Source organism: Arachis hypogaea, chromosome 16 (genome assembly GCF_003086295.3).
Source record: "Arachis hypogaea cultivar Tifrunner chromosome 16, arahy.Tifrunner.gnm2.J5K5, whole genome shotgun sequence".
Classification (NCBI taxonomy): Eukaryota; Viridiplantae; Streptophyta; class Magnoliopsida; order Fabales; family Fabaceae; genus Arachis; species Arachis hypogaea.
In genome coordinates, this window is record NC_092051.1 from 78,330,928 (window position 1) to 78,353,384 (window position 22,457).

General features: G+C 36.2%; 1 protein-coding gene across 1 annotated transcript; it reads right to left on the reverse strand.

The window, feature by feature from the left end:
* Positions 1-8,186: 8,186 nt before the first annotated feature.
* On the reverse strand, positions 8,187-12,296 carry LOC112754381 (enolase 2). The gene is made up of 17 exons (XM_025802003.3): positions 12,077-12,296; positions 11,708-11,771; positions 11,439-11,503; positions 11,295-11,342; positions 11,031-11,117; positions 10,871-10,951; positions 10,595-10,696; positions 10,438-10,518; positions 10,131-10,205; positions 9,918-9,980; positions 9,755-9,832; positions 9,227-9,421; positions 9,064-9,114; positions 8,868-8,956; positions 8,707-8,758; positions 8,568-8,624; positions 8,187-8,481 (listed from the first exon to the last, which is right to left on the reverse strand). The coding sequence occupies exons 1-17, from the start codon at positions 12,140-12,142 to the stop codon at positions 8,401-8,403; spliced, it is 1,335 nt and encodes a 444-aa protein (XP_025657788.1). The 5' UTR covers positions 12,143-12,296; the 3' UTR covers positions 8,187-8,400.
* Positions 12,297-22,457: the final 10,161 nt, after the last annotated feature.

Below are 22,457 nucleotides of genomic sequence, written 5' to 3' on the forward strand. Positions count from 1 at the left end.
TGTTTATAATCTTCAAATTCTTCAATCTACCTCAAGATTAATCACTCATTCATCAACTCATAAACCTACAAAACAATGGCTAATTGGATGTCTCCAATGCTTAAGTTAGTAAGAGATACAAAAATAGCAATATAAATACAATGAATTCAAACAAATCATATTAGATTAGAATCCAAGATACCAAGTTCATTTCGGATGTTAAAAAAAACTTTCTTTACATAAAGGTTTAGTGAAGATGTCCGCTAGTTGTTTACTAGTTTCGACAAATTCAATAACCACATCACCCTTTTCAACATGGTCTCTTATGAAGTGATGTCTAATCTCAATATGCTTGGTTCTTGAATGTTGAACCGGATTCTTGGTTAAATTTATTTCTAAAAACCCATTTTGTTCCTACAATTGTTTGATTACTTGGTTTAGGCACCAATTCCCAAACGTCATTTCGTTTGAATTGGTTAAGCTCCTCTTGCATTGCCATAGCCCAATGTTCATCATCAATTGCGGACTCAATGGTAGATGGTTCAATTTGAGAAACAAAAGCACTATATGCAAATAAATTTCTAAAAGTGGATCGAGTTGTTACCCCTTTCGAAACATCACCAATGACGTTGTCTAGAGGATGATCCTTTGAAGTACGCCAGTCCTTTGGAAGTGCATTTATTTGTGCTTGTGATGGTTCAATTTCTTCAACTTGAACACTATCCTTTGTTGTAGAGGCTTCATTTAAATCTTTTTCTTTGTCTTCACCATTCAAATTTAGTGAATCAAAGTTTTCTACATTTTCATCAAAATCTTTTCAACTTTTCCAACGCCGATTACTTTGCCGGTGTTGTTGTCTCCATAGATCATGTTTCCTCCGTTTGTAGGCTTTATTGCGGTGAACTTTGATTCATCGCCGGTCATGTGTTTGGAGCATCCACTATCAACATACCAATTTGTATCCTTAGCTCCAACACGTACCTACAAAACAATTAAAATTGGGATTTAGGTACCCAAGTGAATTTGGGTCCTTGATGGTTAGTATGAGCATAATGCCCATAAGGTGCCCATCTCGTATCTAGACTACGAAAGTTTATATGTTTAATTCTAGTAAAGCATACGGGTGCTATATGACCTACTTTATTACAATAATGACATATGACATTTGGATTTTGCATCCTATGCATGTTTCTAAATGGTTGCCTAGGTTGTTTCCTAAATGCAACATCTTTTGATCTATATGCATTGTGATTATAATTTCTAAATGAAGCATGTTGAGGAGGATGTTTAAAGGCTTCATTCCTTTTAGGCATGCTTGCCTTTTGGGCTTGCGGTTGCCTAATAGGAGTTTTAGTATTTTTAAATTTTTCTTTTTCAAAACCTAAACCTTCCTTATTATGAACATGCTTTTGGTTTTTCAACATTTTATCTAAGTTCTTTGAAGATTCATTGAACTTAGCTAAAGTGTTCTTAAGATTTGTAATTTCATTTTCATGCATTTTACAAGATTTGTATGGATCACTACTTGTGCTACACTTATCTTTTCCAAGATTGATATTCTCATTTTTCAACATCTCATATTGTTTTAAAAGATCCATATTCTTTTTCTTTAGGAGAGAATAATCTTGGGTAAGTTTTGTGTACACCTCAAGTAAGGCATCATATTCATCTTGTAAATTAAAAGAAGTGGAGTTGTCATTACTAACCTTTTGTTCGCTTGCCATTAAGCAAAGATTTGCAACCTCGTCGTCATCGGAGTCGGTTTCATCCTCGTAAGTGATTTGGAGTTTATCCCAAATCTCTTTAGCGGTTTCACATGTAGAGATCTTCATATAATCATGCTCGTTAAGTGCACAATGAATGAAGTTGATGGCTTTATCATTCATTGCCACTTTCTTCCAATCATCGTCACTATATTCATTTTCTCCTTTCGGTACTTGCTTTAAGACGGAGACTTCTCCTTCTTTAGCGCTTGTTGTCTTTGTTGGAATGTGATTTCCATTCTCAATTACTTTCCAAATTCTCACATCTTGAGAACGGATCCAAATTCTCATCTTATTTTTCCAATAAGAGTAATTTGTTCCGCTAAAAAGAGGAGGTCTAGCGGTTGAGTTACCTTCACTAGTGTTGTTGTTGTTAAAGCTTGTGCTTGCCATGATCTTTTCCCTTAAACGGTTAAGTCTTTCAAAGGGTTAAGCTCTGATGCCACTTGTAGAACCTATGCACAATTACTCAAGAGGGGGGGTGAATTGAGTATTGCAACAACAATGAATCTTTTTGCAAAAGTTAAAGACAATATACAAAAGTGTTATTGTACTAGTATTTTTCCAAGAGCTTAACTCAATTGCTAAGCATTTATAAGGAGCTTTTACTTTCCAATAGACACCAACTCAAATAAATTGATCAAGCTTTTCACCAATCGGACTTAAGCTATTCCTTAAGTACTTACGAAGCTACTTTTCGATCACAATTTATTTGCTCAAAGGTAAAAGACAATAATATTGAAGAGATGAGTTTGGAGAGATGCAAACGCTATTTAGAGTGGTTCGGCACAATCCTTGCCCTACGTCCACTTTCTTTCTCAATCGCTATTGAGAAGTTCCACTATTGCCAAGCTTCAAGGTGCTCGCGCAAAACCTTTTACAATCCGAGTCCTTAGTTTCTAACACCTCACGGTATATGATCACCACTCGTATACTAACCTACTCCACTTAGAGATACCTTCTCTAAGATTTGCCTTGAGTACTTAGTATACCTCTTTGGTATCCTTACCGATTATAGTGTTTATAACTCTTGACTCAACCTTGGAGATCACACTCCAATTTACAAAGTGTTACAAGAAAACAATTCTCAAAGAATTGTTGAGATGAAATGAGTACTCTCTAGAAGAGTGTATGATTACAAGTTTAGCACTATTGAACCAATTGATATTGCTCTCTCAAACTGTGTATTATAACACCTTAAAAATGTGTAGAATGAAAGAATATGAACAAGATAGTTTGCAAATACTCACATGTGTGAAATAAGGCTTCAATCCATCTATTTATAGACTCCCCAAACCTTAGAAACGTTGGGGAGTTAATGGGATGGAGCCGTTTTGTTAAAACTAGCCGTTTTTTATGTTTTTGAATCATTTGCATCGATGCATAACACTTTGCATCGATGCAAATGTGTCTTTGAAGCTGAAATTTGAATTTTCAGCTAGGTTGCATCGATGCAAACATCTTTGCATCGATGCAACAAGTCGTTGCATGTTTTGCATCGATGCAAGATGAGTGTGCATCGATGCAAACCTTAAAGAATGGCTTAAAATCACTTCAAAGTGCTTAGGATTGATCTCAAACTTGTTGGAGTCAATTCCTATGCTTTTGTACCTTTGAAAACAAGTTTTTAAACCATTTGGCTAGCATCGAATTGCAAGATGTGCATCAAAACATTTTGTGAGTGTGTGTTGAGAGATTTAGCAATTGGTTCTTAACAAGAAGTTACCTAAGTCCTAAGACACTATACTTGTCTTCAAATGTTGTGGACTTGAGTTTCTTGTTGTTGTTGTGTTGCTTTCAACTCTTCATTCCTCGACGTTGAATGTTGGTTGATCTTTCAACATGCTTGTTCATTCAAGTTGTTTGTTGGTTTGTCTTTCATGTCGTTTGTTGGTTTGTCATTCATCAAAACCTACGAATACAAACTTCGCATACAAGCAACATGATTTACATCTTTGATTTTGGAAATTATTAATGCAAGAGTTATTTTTACATTTAATTTCACTATTTGTTTGATTATCATCTCCCCTTAATTTATTAGCTCAAAAATTGCTTTTACTAAATTAATTTTAATTACCATGTCTCCTTTCTACTCCTTTTACATGTTTGCGAAAATGGTATCTATGTCAATGGAGTAGACTCCCAACTTGACTTTGGAGTTTATTAATAGGATGACCCTTGAGTTGGAATACTCAAGTGTTAATTTGTAATTGGAAGTTGTTGGCTGACTCTCTAGTAACTAACTCTAATCCTTCCCTAGGAAGGGATTAGGACTTGTGAATCAGAGTTAGTTAGTTACTTGAGTTTCCTTTATTAGGTAAAGGATAACTAAGTAGAAGCAACAACCTCTTACTATTATACTTGGGAAAATTCAACAAGGATAGAAATTCCGATTAATCTTCTCCCAGTCAAGGCTTTTTATTTTTATTATATAAAATCTCTTGTTGATTTTTATTGCTTTGATTGACAGTCATTTATTTCTCTATTCCCCAACTCTCAAATTTCTCAGAAAATTCCTGACCAATAAATTGCACTCTTTTGTCAACTCGTTGGGAGACGACCTAGAAATTCTACTCCCCGTATTTTATTCTTAAATTGTGACATCTAAATTGATAAGCGAAATTTTCGTCGGTTAAGAACTGTACTCGCAACGCTATTTTTATTATAAATTCTTAATCGGCAATTATCTGCTCATCAATTCTCCTCATTGATTGTGCCATTTGTGAACTTTGTTCACTTATTTATATCCTAACTCTAGAATTTAATTTGAAAACTAATTCTAATCTTATCTCTTGGTAAGAAAGATAAGATAACTAACTACTTGCTTTTATTTCAAATCAAAATAATAATTCAAATCTAATTTAGAAACAAATGCTAACAATCAAGTCTTTTATGTGTCTAGAAAAAATTAATAACTAATTTTCTGGAATCTTGAATCTTTTGGATGAAATTAAGGCTTCTAATGATGTGTGTAATTGAGATTGGGCCTTAATAATCTTGCATCCTGGGAGTTGGACTTCTTGAAACGTCGGGCTTGCATAGAGAAATTTGGGCGTAAGCCCAAAATACACCTTCAGGGGATACATACACCGGGCGTGGAGTGCATGTCTGCCGAGCGTGCATGGGAGCAAGGAGGGGCCTGCCAGGCATGGGAGCTAGTCAGTTGGGCCTGCGTGGGAGCAAGGAGGGGCCGACAGGCGTGGGTCCTGTCCGTCGGTCATACATTTTGAGATGTTTGTAGTGCTGTTTTATGTGTCCAATTGATTTTGGTTGTGCATGACTCAAAATTATAGACATGTACATATCATTTTGAAGCTTTGGACGTTAGCTTTCTCACGCAACTGGAACCACCTCATTTGAATCTCTATAGCTCAAGTTATGACCACTTGAGTGTGAAGAGGTCAGAGTTGAGAACTTGTACGCTGGGCTTGTAATCATGGACGCCGGGCGTGTGGTCATGGCCGTCGGGCGTGCATGTTTTTCTTCCATTTTGGGCACGCTTTTGCTCCTTAGGTAACGCTTTTGCTGTACTTGTGTTTTTCTTGTGAAAAAGCTTTGGTTCTTGTTTGTTTTTAGCTAAAAACTCCTGAAAACACAAAAATACTATTCTAACTCCAAATATTTGATTATTTATGTAATTCTATTAGAAAACATAAAAAATTTTATTTAAAACCTAAGAAAATGAATGAAAAAGAACCCTAAAAATTATTTAAGATGTCGTGTCATCATGTAATGCCACTGATGGACCGTGCCACACCCTGCTAGCCCAATGAAGATGGAGTGTAACGCCACTGCTTGGAATTACATGCTCAAGCCCAAAAGAAGTAACCAAAATACACGCTAGTGAGCTCATGTGCACGCCAATTATGACTTCAACAAAGCCCAACCTCAAAGATGTGATTCATAATTGAAGATTGAAGATGATATTGTTATGATTAGATTCGAATTTGATTTAATTCTGTTTTAATTCTAGGATTTGATTATTAGAAGTTATCGTATTTTGATATAGATAAGATTTAGTTTCAAATTGAATTAGAAGAAACCCTACGTATAAATAAGTGAAGATTCTTCATCCAGTTTTCTCCGCACAATTTCTTTTCATTGTTGTTTTCCATTTTTCCATGAGTAACTAATCCTTTTGTCAAAAGGTTAGGAGCTTTGTTTATGTTTCTATGGATTATTAGTCTAAGTTTTCTTTTATTTTAAAGTATTGCATTGATCTAATTCATGATTTAGTATTTCGTTCTTCATCCCTAAAGGATTAGTAGTATCGAAAGGTATGCTAATCCCGTCTTGAATTTGTTTACTGCTACGACAGAACTAATATTCGAATTATGCTAGAAAACTCTTTCACGTGACTTTTTAAATCAACTAGACATAGTGGTTTTTGAATTTTGCGTCACGTACATGATTTTCAGTCACACTAGTTTTGAATACGTGACATATAATACAGATTAGAGCAACTTTTGAAAATTTTGTTTCCTCATAAGGGTTCAATCGGATAGGAATAGTTAGGATACGTGATATATAATCCTACCTAAGGACTACTTTTGGACCTTATGAGGAATTGAATTGGTTTTGCACTTAACCTTTCAATTAATTAATTGACCAAGACATTGGCGGTTGGTTAATTAAAGAGAAACCGAGAAGCCAAGATATTGGAAATCGATTAATTAAGATTTGTCATGAAAAGATCTTTGCCTGCTTTAGAATAGGTAAACAAGATTTGATTTTCCTAGGGCTTAAACATCTCTGAAGCCCTTGACATTCTCCATTATTGACTTCTCTCAGTTCAACAATCACTGCCTCCGAAGCACTCAGCTTCCAAGGGCACTTGAACGATCTGGTGCACTTGCTAATATCTGTGAGCTTCAGTTTTCGCTCATCAGTTCCTTTAATTGCCTGGGTTTCAGGAGGACACCCCTTTCTGCAACATGATATACTTCTGTGATCGGGGCGGGCAAGGGTGTAATTTGTGAACTTTTCCACCCATGGTGGTCAGTTGTGAGTGGGAGGTTTAAATTGTTCTCTATTGGAATCTTTAGGTAGGGGGTTGTTCCGAGGTACCGTGTTGCCATGGTGCCGTATGTTAGCAGCCACAACCTAACTTACATCTTCGTCATTTATGTATTCCCTCACCATGCTCTGGATTTCGTGTATTGACCAAACGGGCTTCATCATGAGGTGCTTCCGAAAGTTTTCATTCATCAGGTCATTGGTTAGACATAGGCTAGCCACCGAATCGGTCAATCCGTTAATTGCTAGGCATTCATCATTGAATCTATATAGCTACTTCCTAATGGACTCGTCCAAGCGTTGTGTGACACCTAATAGATTCGTGTGGTGAATTGTGGCAGGAACTTCCCGGAGAAGTCGAAGTAGGAGAACAAGCTGTTTGGGAGTGCATTGGACAACTTGATGGCTGGGCTAGCTAGAGTTACCGGAAAGTTTCGGCATCGAACAGCGTCGACTGCTCCTTCTAGGTTCATCCTAACCTCGAAAGCCATTATGTGTTCTTGGGGGACTTTGGTGCCATCATACTTCATGTCGGTTGGTTTATCGAACTCCTTTGGTAACTGGACTGTTAGGACCTTCTCGGTAAACACATTCGTGCCTTCTTCGTTTGGAAACCCTGTGGTATCATTCTCCGTGGTCATCTCAGTAAGGATTGGATTCTCGAGAGCAGCTATGGTTCCTGCTCTTCCCATGATGTCAATCTAAGGTCCACATTCTGGGAGGCGGTCCAAGAGATTGTCTCGCCTGTGCTCTGGTTGATAGGTTAGTGGCAACTCTACCTTCCAGGGTTTGTACCTAGTAGCAAAGTTCTTGGATAATACGGTTCGTATCTTTACCTAGACCGCTAAACGGCCTGCTCCCGTTAGACCGACGGTCTTCTTCTCGTGACTGATGTCCTGGTTGACTGCGTGTTTCATGGTTGTGGACCACATTGGCCATCTTTTTGTGGGCTAGCGGGTCACTAGTTTTGGGGCCCAAATTGCTCTAGCTAGTGATGGTAGTTAAGTTCAGAGAGTAAGAAAAAGGGAGTAATTGTTTAGAGCGAAAATTGATCACGCCTAGCAGAGCAATTGAAATCTTCTTTTATAGCCGGCTTATGTTATTTAATTGAACTCTCCTTTTATAGCCGGCTTATGTTATCTAATCTTGAGAGGAGGGGGGTCCCACTACGCGAGAATCTAGCAAGTTTTTGGGATAAAAGAATGCCCCAAATGGGCCGAGTTGTGGAGGGCCCATTGGGGACCGGTACGCCAAGTCCGTAACAAAACTAATAGATTAATAAAAATTAGAGGTTTCAGTTACTATTATAGCTAATTATGGGATTAAAAAAAACCGATTCAAATTTTTTATCTTGTTCAAATTAGGCAAATAGAATGAGCGCATCAACCCAATTTGGTATCTGAAACGAAAGTAGACAGCTTCAAGCAATTAAAGATAAAGAGTATCATTTTAAACCTTTAAAATTATAGGGCAGCACTATCCTACCCCTGACATTAAACCTCAGTAGTCAAAATTATTGATAACAAGCCTTTGTAGCGACTAAAGTTCTAACTACCAACTTATTCATGACAACAAAAAACACACCGCAACCATGTCTCATTTCTCAACTCATGTCAAACTAGTGCTTTTCCACTCCAAAAGTTTAGTAAGGCTCAACTGGGGTGCGGAAGTTTGCTCCGGCATACACTGCTGCTGAACCGAGCTCCTCCTCAATTCTCAAGAGCTGCCGTTTAGATAAAATAAAAAACACTAAGCAAAAGCTCAACCATGAAGTTTAAAGCTAAAGCTAGCACAATGAACGTGACTAACCTGGTTATATTTAGCAAGACGCTCTGACCTGCAAGGGGCTCCAGTCTTAATTTGACCCTGTTCAGGAGAAATTACCAGATTAATATTGCATACGGGACTGTGTTGGCGACAACTAATTATAAGTGAAATAAGGTCATACCGTTGCCAAACCAACAGAAAGATCAGCAATGAACGTATCCTCAGTTTCTCCACTACAACCAAAATATAACAATCTCAGTATATCAAGTACAGTTAGATATTAATAGTTAATAGATAGTAAATTTCACTGATTTAACATGCAGTTCAAGACGAAGTTCGAACCTTCGGTGACTGGCCATTACGCCCCATCCGGCTTTTTTGGACATCCTAACTGCTTCAATACTTTCGGTCACAGATCCAATTTGATTGACCTGTTTTAGTTTGTGTTTAAGTAACATACCAGTGTATATGTACATCTACTTGTGCACAAATAAAAGGCTCCAATAACTTCTCTAAAGGATGAGTAAAACAGAAATACCTTAAGCAGAAGGGCATTGCATGCTTTTGACTCAATAGCTTTCTGAACCCTCTGTGAACAGAACGCAAAAACAAGTCAAGGGGCGATCCTTCTAGTCGCAGCCAACAGAATAAAAACTGTAGGGGAAGGGAGAGGGGAAGTTTTCTTCAACCAATCTACTAACCTTGGGGTTGGTGACCAAGAGATCATCACCAACAATTTGTACCTTGGCCCCAACCTCACCAGTTAGCTTGGCATAGTGCTCCCAATCATCTTGGTCAAAAGGATCTTCAATTGAAACAATTGGGTATTCAGTCACAAATGACTTGTAGAGATCTTTCAAAGCATCCCCTGATATCTTTGCTGCGCCATTGTTGTTCTGCATATCAGAGAGGATGTCAAGAAATATGTGAAACAGAGAATGCCATGAAAATTATCAACATGTTATCAATTTATTCCTAACAAAAGATTGATTTGGACAGTAATATATGTAGCAGGAATACTAACAAGTGGAAACATAGGTGAAATCAAACTTCTCATTCATGACCATTAATTTCTTTTAACACTTGAATACACACTGATTCTACTAACAAATTATATCAACTTGTGCCCTTACCAAAAGATTTTTTTTTTTTTTTGGTTACTACGCACTTACCTTACTAGACTAAATTCGTATTACCCCATTCACAAAGTGATATAAATAAATACTTACTTCTTCCTTGAAGTTCAGATCGTATTTTTTGTCTGATGTGTAGAATTCAGAGGCAGCAACATCCATTCCAATGACAACCTAAGAACATAAAAAAACTTTGTTAAGCACTCTTACTGAAGCCAAAGCACTTAAACAAAAATTTTGACGAGAGGGGGAAACTAACTTTGCCTGTGTAACCAGCTTTTTCAATAGCAGTTTTTAGCAGTTCCAAACCCTCTTTGTTCTCCTGAAAAATTGAAAAACAAAACATCAGCAACTTCCCCCAAATATGAGCAAGTACCCACACTCCATGCATTAAAAAACATTAAAAATTAAGAATTGCCCCACTAAACATGATCAGCTATATGAAAAAGAGGGTTTGAACAACACCATGTACCTGAATATTAGGAGCAAAGCCACCTTCATCACCAACATTTACTGCATCTTGACCATATTTCTTCTTGATGACAGACTGAAACGTTATTAGCATAACCCACCATTAATAAATAAATAAAACACAGTAGCAAAGCATGTTGATTAACCAACAGTGTAGATGCATGCTCAGAAAGAACCAAGCATGGCAAGCCATGGCACCAAAAACTTCAATGTAAGCTAAGTTTAAAGCAAAAATCTAGATTGTGTAAAAACCAATTAAGATTTAGAGCACAATGTAAGAGGCAAATTAATGAAACATGAAGACAGACCTTCAAGTGGTGATATACTTCCACACCCATTTTCATGGCTTCCTTGAAAGAGGAAGCTCCCACGGGAAGAATCATAAACTCCTGCATATACATAAGTATTAGAAACTCATTGTAACTATCTGTTACACACACAAGAGAAGAGCCTTCAAAAGCATGCCTGCATTGCAAGTTTGTTTCCTGCATGTGATCCACCATTAATGACATTGAAGGCGGGAACTGGCAAGACCAACTTTTTGTTACCAGCAATATTTGCAATGTGCTGCACCAAGCCATAATTAAGTCAGATATAATATAATAAAGAAAAATTCCAGCCTAAGATAAAACACACATAGAAGGTAATTGAGGAGTTTGTGTGGAAGAATTCATATTTCCTCATTCTAATCTAGTAAATATTAGATTTAGACATTAATATCAGCAGTTCAGATATAAATACCTTGTACAAAGGAGTTTTCAGGACACTAGCACCAGCTTTGCAGACTGCAAGAGAAACTGCCAATATGGCATTTGCTCCAAGCTAAAACAACAAAATATGAATTAGAAATTCAAGAATCTCTTTAAATGATGCAACAATAGAAAGATAGCCTGACAAGCACCTTCTGCTTGCACCAACCCCATTCGTTAACAGTTCCATCAAGCTGTTGAACCATTAAGTTGTCAATTTCAGTCTGCTTGGTTGGGTCCTGTTCATTGTCATAAAAGCAACCCAAAAAAATGGATCAATGATCAATCCATAAACCACATAACAGCTCTTCCGAATTTCAAACAGAAAAAAAAAGAAAGAAAAAAAAAAACTTAGCCATGACAACAGATTTAGAAGCTCTGATAATACATAATTAATAAATCCAAAGTTAACCAACCTTGCCAATTAAGGCAGGAGCAATAATCGTGTTAACATTGTTAACAGCCTGCATGTGCAAAAGAAAATCAAGGTGAGAATAAACACTGATAGCACAATAACCGTGACGACCTATTAAACTATGTAGACACTAGATGAGACTTACCTTTGATACACCCTTCCCAAGGTAGTCAGATCCTCCATCTCTTAATTCAAGGGCCTCATAGATTCCTAAAAAGAAATTTAAAAGACAAAGGGAACAAAGTTAAACAAAACTGATCAAGTGAGAAAGCTACCTATGCGGTTATGCCGAAAATCTTTTTGAAAAAAAAAACAGTATAACGATAAAGATATAGAATATAATTTTGAAAATTTTCTAGATGTTATTTCAAAGGGATACATCAGTATCAGATATGAGAAGAGATTTCAGCATACCAGTGGATGCACCACTTGGAACAGCAGCTCTAGCAAAAGTGCCATCTGAGCATGTCAAATCGACCTGAAAAAGAAAAAAAGAATCTTCATCCATTTCAAAAACATTTTAAATAGTCCACCATAACCATACCTCAAGAAATTCAAATTCAACCATAAAAACAAATCGATTCAAATCAAAATCAAATTAAGAAACAAAGACAACGGATAAAGTGAATAAAAAGTCTTGATTAGATCTCGATATCATCAAAATAATGAAGACGGAGAAACAAATGAAGAGAAACAGCGAGGACGAGTGAGATATGACGAATCGGAGAATAACATAAAAATTACTGAAAAGGCGAAAGAGGTTGAGAAGAGAGAGAAGCGAACCTCGACGGTGGGATTACCACGGCTGTCGAAGATCTGGCGGGCCTTGATGGTAGTGATGGTGGCCATGGATGATTGTATTTTAGATCTGGAAATGAGTAGATCGAAGGGTGAGTGAGAAGTGGCGAGTTCTGAAGATGAACAACTTCGGGTGGTGGGGGTTTATTTATAGTTGATTAAGCTTTGTACTTTATTCGGGATTAGGTTTTAAGACACCTTATAATAATTTCCTTGCTACACATAAAGTCTTTTTTTCATCCAAGTCACTTACATAATGCACGTGAAATTACGTTTCTCTTTATGCATCTTGCGTTACTCATCATTTTTCTCCTCTTTTTTTTTCTTCTTTTTTTTATTTGCGTTTTTCTTTTTTTTTTATCTTTTGTGGGTTTTATCGTTGTCTTTTTTATTACTGTTATTATTACTGTATTTTATTTTTTCTCCTCTTTTTATTAATTTTGTAATATTATGTATTTTTTTTCTTTATTTAATTTTCTTCTCCTAAAAAAAATATAAAAATATGAAATAAGAAAATGAAAAAAAAACATCAGAAAATGAAGAAAATGAAGATTTTTGAATTATGTAGAATTTATCAGCACACATACACCAAAAATTCTTAAACAATACACTCAAATATCTTCGTGTTACACTCAAATATCTTCGTGTTACACCCAAATTTGCTGCAAATACAGAAAAATATTTTTTCTAATGTTGCATTTTTTCTTCTTCTTTTTTTTCTTATTTCTTTCTTTCTTTTAGTTGAATGAATGTAAGTTCATCATCTTCTAAGTATTTTTACAACATTATGTATTTCTTCTTCTTTGTTTTTTTTTTTATTTTTATTCTTGTTAAAAAAATAAAACAAGAAAAAATTTGAGAATGTAAAATAAAAGGGAAAAGATGAATAAAAAAAGAAGAAGAAGATGGTGATGATGATGAAAAAAAGAAGAAGAAGAAGCAGCAGAAGATGAGGAGGAGGAAGAGGAAGAGTTTTGAATTATGTAGAATTTATCAGCACACATACATTGAAAATTCTTAAACAATACACTTGAATATCTTCGTGTTACACCCAAATATCTTCGTGTTACATCCAAATTTGCTGCAAATACAGAAAAATATTTCCTTTAATGCTATATTTTTTCTTCTTCTTTTTTTCTTATTTTTTCTTTCTTTTAGTTGAATGAATGTAAGTTCATCCGCTTCCAAATAATTTTGCAGCACTATGTCTTTCTTCTTCTTCTTTGTTTGATTTTTTTGGTTTTTATTCTTGTTAAAAGAGTAAAATAAAAAGAAACTTGAGAAGATAAAACAAGAAAAAAAAGGATGATGATGATGATGATGATGATGATGATGATGATGATGATGAATAAGAAGCAATAAAAGATGAGGAGGAGGGAGAAGAGTTTTGAAATATGCAGAACTTATCAGCACACATACATTGACAATTCTTAAACAATACACTCAAATATCTTTGTGTTACACCCAAATTTGCTGCAAAAACAGAAAAATATTTTTTTAATACAGAACTTTTATATTACATTCAATTCAAACCACCAATGATGAAACATTATTCACCTATAGAATCATATACTACTAACAAAAAATTAACTAGAATCGAACCACACGAGGCCACTTGATTGGATTCAAAACAATAATCAATTTCGTTCTGATTCAATTGACAATCTGAACTTGAATTATTCATTATCTTCAACAACGAGATAAGTGATGATAGAGGAGAAGGAGAAAAAAGAAGGAGGAAGAAGAGGAAGAGGAGGTGGTGTTGGTGACGACGATAACGAAAGAGATGAATAATGAAGAAGAAGAAGAATGTGCAGTAACGGCACGAAAAAGAATGTGCGCGCGTGAATATAAATGACTTGTATAGACTTGTATCAAAAAATGACTTGTATGTGGAGAATAATTGTAATAATAATTAGTAATTTTACCTGTAATAATATTACAGAATATGAATCTTTTAAAATTATATTAGTTTTATCCTAATATTATAAATTATAACACACAAAAATTTATAAAATCAAATTACGTTTACAAAAATTCAAAAGTTTCCATCGGCTAAGAACATATGGGTCTCAGTAAATAAAAAAATTTAAATAATAAGATTTTTAGTTATTATTTTTATGTAAAAGAGTTTAATCTTTTACTCATAATTAATTTTAACATTCGTTATCTAAAATTTGAAAGAATTTAACGTGTATACTTTTACATTTGATTAGATGTTAAGTTTGTTGCACAAATAGAAATAATTAACTTTTATGCTAGCTATTTAAAAATAATAATTTTTTTCTTTTTTATGTATATAAAAATATAATTAGATATTAGTATAAAACAATTTATATTGATAGTTATAAAATTAATTTAAAATAAATTTTTTTAAATAATTGAATCTTGATTCTAACTTTTAATCACAATATTATTATTCTCACCAAATTATATGTAATAAATATTTGAAAAAAGAGAAATAAAAATATAGATTAAAAAGATAAGTAGTAAAAATTTAAAACTAAATAAAAAATAAAAAATAAAAAATATGCATATAATAATAATATTTTTTTTCCAAAGATATGTAATTGCATTGCTTTGTAAAAAAGAAATAAAATGTCTATTATAGGGACAAAGACAAAAGAAAAAGGAGATCTCCCACTTTGGTAAACACCAAATACTAGCAAAAGAAGAAGTAACAGAAGAGATTAGGGATTCGCAAAGAACGGTGCTCTATAACTTAAGTCATTCTTTGCTGGAGCTTCCTTGCTGTTTCCATAATTACTGTTGTCGTCAGTTTCTCACCTTCGATAACCTCCAGATTTCTCGCCTTCCACAACACCTAACACAGAGATGCAAGGAGGGCAATAGAAGATTGTCCTCTTCCAATGCCTCTACTTGCCGTTTGCTACCAGACTGCAAACTCTATGATTTTATTTCGCACTGTAGCATTCACAAAAGGAGAGGAAGACTAAATCTCAGGAGTGGGACCACATTGCACTAAGGTATGCAGGATTGTTTCATTGCCATTTTTGCATCTTGGGCATATTATTGAAATATCTGAGAATTTTTTGTTGATCAAATTAAGTACAAGGAATTTTTTATGGGCTGCTTTCAACAGAAATATTTTTACTTTGGATGGTAATTTTAACCCCAAAATTGATTTCCAAAGCATTGAATTCGTCCTTGCCGTTGGAAGGTGCTCAACTGGAGCATGAAAAAAATCATAAGCCACCCAATACTCGGAGGCCACATCGTATTGCTTCTTCTTGTTCCAGACCCATTCAAGCTTGTCCTCACCATCATCGTTCAGTGGCAGAGAGAGAATTCGCAAACTGAGTTCAGGAAAAAAATTGCTTCAACTAGCTCTTTATTCCATCTTCCATCTACTGTAAGTAAATCATGTACCCAATTGATATTTATTACTAGATTGTTGTTGTTATTGAGTATAAAAGAGTAGGGTGGGGTAATCATGGGTCCTCCTAGGTACGAACATTTGTGCCAAATCTTATACTCCATCTCAAACCCTTTTCTACCACTTTTCTTTCCTCCAGTAGACTTTTTTAACTCCAGAAAGGTTGGTTTCTTTTATCTGCCAAAAGAAAATTTGTAAAATCCCGATTAAACAAAAATTAAATGAATAATTAATTAAATATGGGCCGTCAAGGGTGACAAATTTTAGAATAATAATTTGAAATTTTAAATGTGATAATTGGATTCGGAAGATTTTTTTTACTGGAAAAAAAATTCTTTTCTACGGAAAAATGAGTAAGCACACGTATTGAAAATTTAACCGGCAGTACCGACTTAAACTGTCTGATATTGTGGGTGAGAAAATAAGTTATGAGTTAGGGAGATTAAGAAAGTAGAATTGATGATTTGGGAAAATAAAAATATTTAAAATACGAATTAAAACACCAATCTTAAAGGTTGTGGCAAAAAATTGGGCCAACGGGCTAAATCAAGTGAATCGGGTCCAAGTGGGCACAAGCCCCCATTATATAAGCTCCATTTCAGTACAAAGCAACCATTTCTTTCCCCATTTTGAGAGAGTTCCATGGTGAGAGAGAAGAGAGAAAAAGGGAAACCAAAACCTTAACCCTATTTAATCTTCAAAGTTCCATAACTTTTTATCCAAAATTTTGATTGACGAGCCGTTTGCGGTCATGCATCGCTTTTCTCACCCTCTTCAATTATTCTAGATGTTGTGGTAAGTATCTTGTTGTCCTCTACCCAATTTCATTTTTCCCTCTGAATTTGTGTTTTAGTTTGGGTTTTGAGAAAATCTTGTGATTTTGGTTGTTTAGGTGTGCTCTAGTATGAGCTATTGACGAGTTTCATCAATAAATTCCATGGGTTAAGATAAAAAATCTCCAAATCTTTGTGATTTATGAGATTTTGTAAATTTTAGATTAATGTATATGTGAAATTTGTCATGTTAGTGTTGTTGAGTGAATTTGGCACACTTTGAGGACTTGAATCAGCTTGTGAAACTTTTGCGGTGAGCCTTGGAGTGGAGAATTCAAGTGTTGGGTGTGAACCACCATCATAAAAGGTATAGTTTATGTTTCATTTAAGTATTGTATGGTGTGATGAGAATTCCTAGATTAGATGCCCCTAGGATTAGGTTTGAATTGTATATTTAGTTGAAATTGATATGTGTAGATGATATGTTGTGAATATACTTGGTGTGTTGTGAAAAATGATGATTTGGATGATGATTATATGTTTATGAATTATGTATTGAATTGGTGAATTTAGGTCGGAGGCCGTGAATTTGGGCTGGAGGCCAAAAAAGGTAAGAACGGTAAGTGATGATTGAATTGAGTGATAATTCTTAAGATTGAATGAAATTTTGACAATGATTGTATGGAAAGTTGGAATGATTGATAAGTTAATAGGAATTGAGGATTTGGATGTGAAACGGATGAAATTTGAGTTGAAATAGGTAAATGAAGTATATTTGAATTTGGTTGACTGTGAATATGTGAATTGAGTTGGTTTGGGCTCCTTTTGATGTGTTAAGACTGTTTTTGCTTGTGAACAATTGAAAAAGTTGGTAAATGTGTGTTTTTGGTTAAAATTGATTTTTGGCTAACTTTGGTGGGTCGTAATTCGGTCCTCGGAGTTGGAAATTTTTCAAAATTAGATTTTTATGAAAATCACAAAATATGTATGGGGTGAGAACCAACGGTTCTCAACATAGTAACAGTGCCCACATAACTAACATATACGGTCCCAGGAAAGCCAGAGACAATCCTAGAACCTCCGACACTTGATTTACTCTTATAAAACATAACTAAACCAAAAATAAATAGGCAACTAACTAAGGATCTTCCTTCTAGTCTAATACTCCCCTTTCCAACTCCTCCGAACCTCCCAACCGCCACTGGAATTATTTATTTTTAAATACAGGTATTACATACAAGGAAAACACAATTAGAATGCTGACACAGCAGATAAACAAGTAGCAAGTAGTTCATATGATCAGTTAGGCATTCTCAACAAAGCACACCAAACAAACACATAGATGCATATGATGCGTGCCTGTCCTATGGCTGATGAGTCTCATCTGTCGGTTATGAAGCTAACCCGACATGTCCGGTAGTGAACCCTGGACAGTCCCTGTGGCGCGTATACTCAAAGCATATGGACATATAATTATTCATTCATCACGTGGCAGGGTCAACAGAAACTCAAGTCTCAACCTGGAGCAAGTGGCGCCGAACCACTGCGTCTACCTAGGGAAACTTGTGAATTAGATAATTGTTTAAATCATATATCATCTCGACCGGGAGCAAGTGGGGGCGAGCCACTGCATCTACCCTGGGAGGCTAAAATCAAAATCACAATCACCAACCTGGAGCAAGTGAAGCGACCACTGCATCTACCCAGGAGGCTCAAAATCATCTCAACCTGGAGCATGTGGGGCAAAACACACCCTTGCGTCTACCCAGCGAGCCTCAATTAACCAACCTGGAACAAGTGGGGCGAACCACAACCTTTGCGTCTACCCAAGAGGTACGTTCTCATATGTCCAGGAGGAACTAAGGAGGGGATCCTAACCTCCCACTATCTCGCTGGAGGCGATTTTACAATACTAGGAGGAACAAAGAAGGGGGTCCTCACCTTCCACCATCTCTTTAGGGTCGCTCTTTCGAGAAGAGGACTCGAGATAAAGCAATCATTCAAACTCATAAAATCATTATCGGTCATGATTCATTATCAATATAGCCATCAGGCCCATTACATAAGCAACACTTCCACCATTATCACCATTCACTTTATCTCTTTCTTCATCAACAAGATATCTCCTTCAACAGTCCTAACCATACTCCACTACCCAAATGTCCATCCACCAGGCCTTAAACACGAGTTATAAAGGTTTTGAAAGCTAGAGGAATGCTTTTAGAAATAAAATTTATGTTTTGGAAAAACAGGGGTCCGCGTAGGCGTCCCTGGCCTGCATACGCGGAGGTGTGTTTTTGCCCTGCTCGCGTATGCACGCATCCTCTCGCATACGCGAGACATCCAACCCCAAAAGAATGATTGCACCGTGTGTGAGGCTCGCGTACACAAGTTATGTAGGGTGGCCAAAATTGTAAGTGCTGCCGAATTTTCAGTTTTACACACCAAACTTCCGACGCGCATAACTTTTTCGTTTTCAAACATTTTTCATCTATTCTTCAAACGGTGCAAACCTCTATAACCAAATTTTCATTCTAGACATATTTGATAAAAATTGGAGGTTCGGAGGCCGAGTAATGGCTTGTCGAAGTTGGTCAAAAATCAAAGATTTCATTAAAATTCCAAACCTCAAATTTCAAAACATACCAATTTTAAACCTTTCAAAACCAAACCAAACCTTACCATAACAGCATCAAACCAGTCCAAATCATATTTCAATCCTTCTTATTCATCCCACAACCTATCGATTCACTACCTTCATCAATTTCAATTCAATAATTCACGTTCAAAATATTATTTCAATATACATCTTCAACTATCTCTATCAAATACAACATCAACATCACAACCAATATGGCAACAACAACCTCAAATTCATTGATCCTCATGAATATCAATTGATCTCAATCATAAAAAACATCAAGATTTCAATCCTATATTAAGGTTAGCTAGCCTAAGTTTTCACAACACATTATATTTTAGTTACGAGAAACCGAAACCATACCTTGGCCGATTCCCTGTTAATCCCGGAACACCTCAAGCATTCACCACACCACAAGCCTCCACCACTCCATTCAACAACTAATTTCAAACTAACATCATAATTATCACTATAATTAGTATAGAGTTCACTAATTCAACATTACACAAAGGGTTTGAGAGTACTTACCTGACCCATAACTCAAATGAGCTAGATCCGATAATACCCGCAAGTTAATTCGAACCTAAACACCGAAATTACACAAAATTCAACATGATTACTCATTGAATTTCGAAATCAATGAGGAGGAAATTGAAAAGGAAAATGTGACTTCCTTAACTAATCAAGTACTGGGCTTTGTAGAGCTCGACACTGTAGTCGGGTCGATTGCAAACGGTGTAGCGATCGGAGCTTGGAGTAGGAAGTTATGTGGAATTGAATCAAATCAAGGGTTGGAAGCTTTTGGGAATGTTCTTCCCTCCCTTCGCTGAACCTTCAGCATTTTGCATGAAGAGGGGAGAGAGAATGAGCTGCAGCTCATATAGTTAAATGGGTTGGCTGGGCCTATGGACCCGGTTTGGGCCAGGGTTCACTCGGTTCGGTCCGTTCGGCCCAATCTTGGGCCGATTTCTTTAAAATTAGTGTTAAATTTTTTATTTTAATTAGCTTTATCTCATTAAACTATAAAATTCTATCTTCTAATTATCTTGATTAATAATTAATTTATGCACTAATTATTCGTGGTTTATGGTGCACGAATCCCCACGCTTCGTACAACTGAACCAGCAAGTGCACTGGGTCATCCAAGTAATACCTGAGCAAGTCAGGATCGATCCCATGAGGATTGTGGCTTGAAGCAAGCTATTATTATCTTGCAGGTCTCAGTCAGGTGGATAGAAGAGTTATTGATTTGAATTTGGTTAAAGCATAAAAGGAATGAAAAAGGGTAATCAGAACTTAGAAGTTGTGTAAACTATGATAAGAAGGTGGTTAAGGCTTGGAGATGCTTTGTCTTTCTGGATTAACTCTTCAATTGTGAATGATTTCTTCTATGGTAGGCTGTATGTGATCAACGTCGTATGGCCGTGATTGCTAATCTCCTCTGCTTCAGATCAAATGCCGTATGGCCATGGTCATCCAATCTGAACGGGGGAAAGCTCTAGCAGTCTATTCCCTTGGTGATCCTACTCAAAACGCTACAGACAAGGTCGAATCTTCCAGATCAGAGAATGCTATGCCTTTAGGTTCTAGCCTCTACCACAGAGACCCTAATCTCCCCATACTTCGGCTGAACTAGTGTCTCGAGAAGTCCCCAATGAAGTCGTGGATTAGCCGTCTAAGAGATGTATAATCAAGCTGGTGGTTCGATGCTTTCCAGTCACGTATTCACACGAACCCAAGAAGACACGGGTGGTTGTCGGGCACACGGTCTTAGTATGAAGAACAGAGCTAATTGTCACGGATCATCCCATTCATCAAGTTGAAGAACGAATATACATCTTTGAATTGAATCAAACATGGATTGAAGACAAACAGTAATACTTTTATTAATTCATAGAACTCAGTAGGGCTCCTCCCCTCAACCTAGGAGGTTTAAAAACTCATACTGATAGAGAGCACAAGCATGGAATTAAAAAATATGCTGTAAATGTCCTTATGATTATGTAAAATATCCCTTAAATACTAAACTAGTGCTAAGGATTACATAAGAAGAGTAAAACAGTCTTTTTAGTGTTAAATCCACTTCTGGGGCCCACTTGGTGAGGTTTGGGCTGAGCTTTGATGAGATCCACGTGCTATGAGGCATCTACGGCATTGAACGCTGGCTAGGGGGTCCTCTTTGGGCGTTTGGACGTTGGTCTCCTCCTCTGGACGCTGGATGCCTAGAATGGGGCAGGAGGCTGGCGTTGAATGCCAGTTTTGGGCCTTTTATTCTGAAGCAAAGTATAGACTATTATACATTACTGGAAAGCTCTAGAAGTTATATTTTTATATCCGTTGAGAACACTCCATTGGGACTTCTGTAGCTCCAGAAAAGCTCTTCCGAGTGCAAGGAGGTCATATCCAGATAGCATCTGCAGTGCTTTCTCTGTCTCAGAATCAGACTTTTGCTCCAGCTCCTCAATTTCAGCCAGAAAATACCTGAAATTGCACAAAATCACAAAAACTCAAAGTAGAATCCAAAAATGTAAATTTAACACTAAAACCTATGAAAACTTAATAAAGATTAAGCGAAACATGCTAAAAACTATATGAAAATGATGCCAAAAAGCGTATAAAATATCTACTCATCAGTTTACATCCTACCCACCTAATTAAAAATTTTGCCCACAAAATTTGAATTCAGCTACTGGTGAATAGGTGTGGGTAGTCCGTTTTCATTTTAAGTCAAAACTCTTAGCGTAACTCTAGATGTCTTCATTCGCAAAGCTCTTCTGTCGGTCTTGCACAGTTAGAATCTTAGCTCGAATTTGTTTAATCTCCTCTCCGTCATCTCGGCTATCATTTTGGAACCTAAAATATGTGATCCATCAGGTTCATATAAACTCATATGCGATTGGCATACTATGCTACTTTACTACCCTTCTGATGTATAGTCTCTTCAATATTTCGAGTGAATAGTTTGCTTTGATAAGCAGAAAGCAAGCGGACTTGGTCATTCTATCCACGATTTCCTAACAGCATCACGTCCTGTCCTAGACCTCGACAACCCATTACATAATCAATAGCAATCCTTTTTCGCTTTCATTGTGGAACCTTCAATAGTTGCAACATCCCGGATGGCTTTTGGTATTCACTTCTCATCTTCTAACATGTCAGACATTCAGTCACACGTGCTACCACGTCATTCATCATTTTGGGCTAGTCAAACATATCTTATTAATATCGTGATCTTAATAATTCTCGGATGAATCGAAATCCCCTCTTGATAGCTTCAGACAATGGTTTACATCTCCATTTTCTGCATTAGGCATACTAATCTTTTCCTGTACTTTCGAATCCATTTCCTCATTCCTCCAAGTTTTCTTCTTTGTCTCGCTCGATTTTCTTCTTGATTTCCTTTTGTTTACCAGACTTCAACATCCTTGGTAGCTCTCTATTATCTCGTTACACTTTCCATATCTCATCTTTACCACATTTCAAAGTTGCAATGGATTTGGTCCGACACCTCCAACCACACCTTCAATATCCAACCTAGGGCTTCAACCTACTTAA

Excerpts from the sequence above, each read along its gene's own strand:
- LOC112754381 (XM_025802003.3), bottom strand. The coding sequence starts at position 12,142 with ATGGCCACCATCACTACCATCAAGGCCCGCCAGATCTTCGACAGCCGT. Across the intron at positions 11,504-11,707 it reads TCCAAGTGGTGCATCCACTG|GAATCTATGAGGCCCTTGAA; the intron begins GTATGCTGAAAT and ends ATTTCTTTTTAG. Across the intron at positions 10,952-11,030 it reads GGGGTTGGTGCAAGCAGAAG|CTTGGAGCAAATGCCATATT; the intron begins GTGCTTGTCAGG and ends TTGTTGTTTTAG.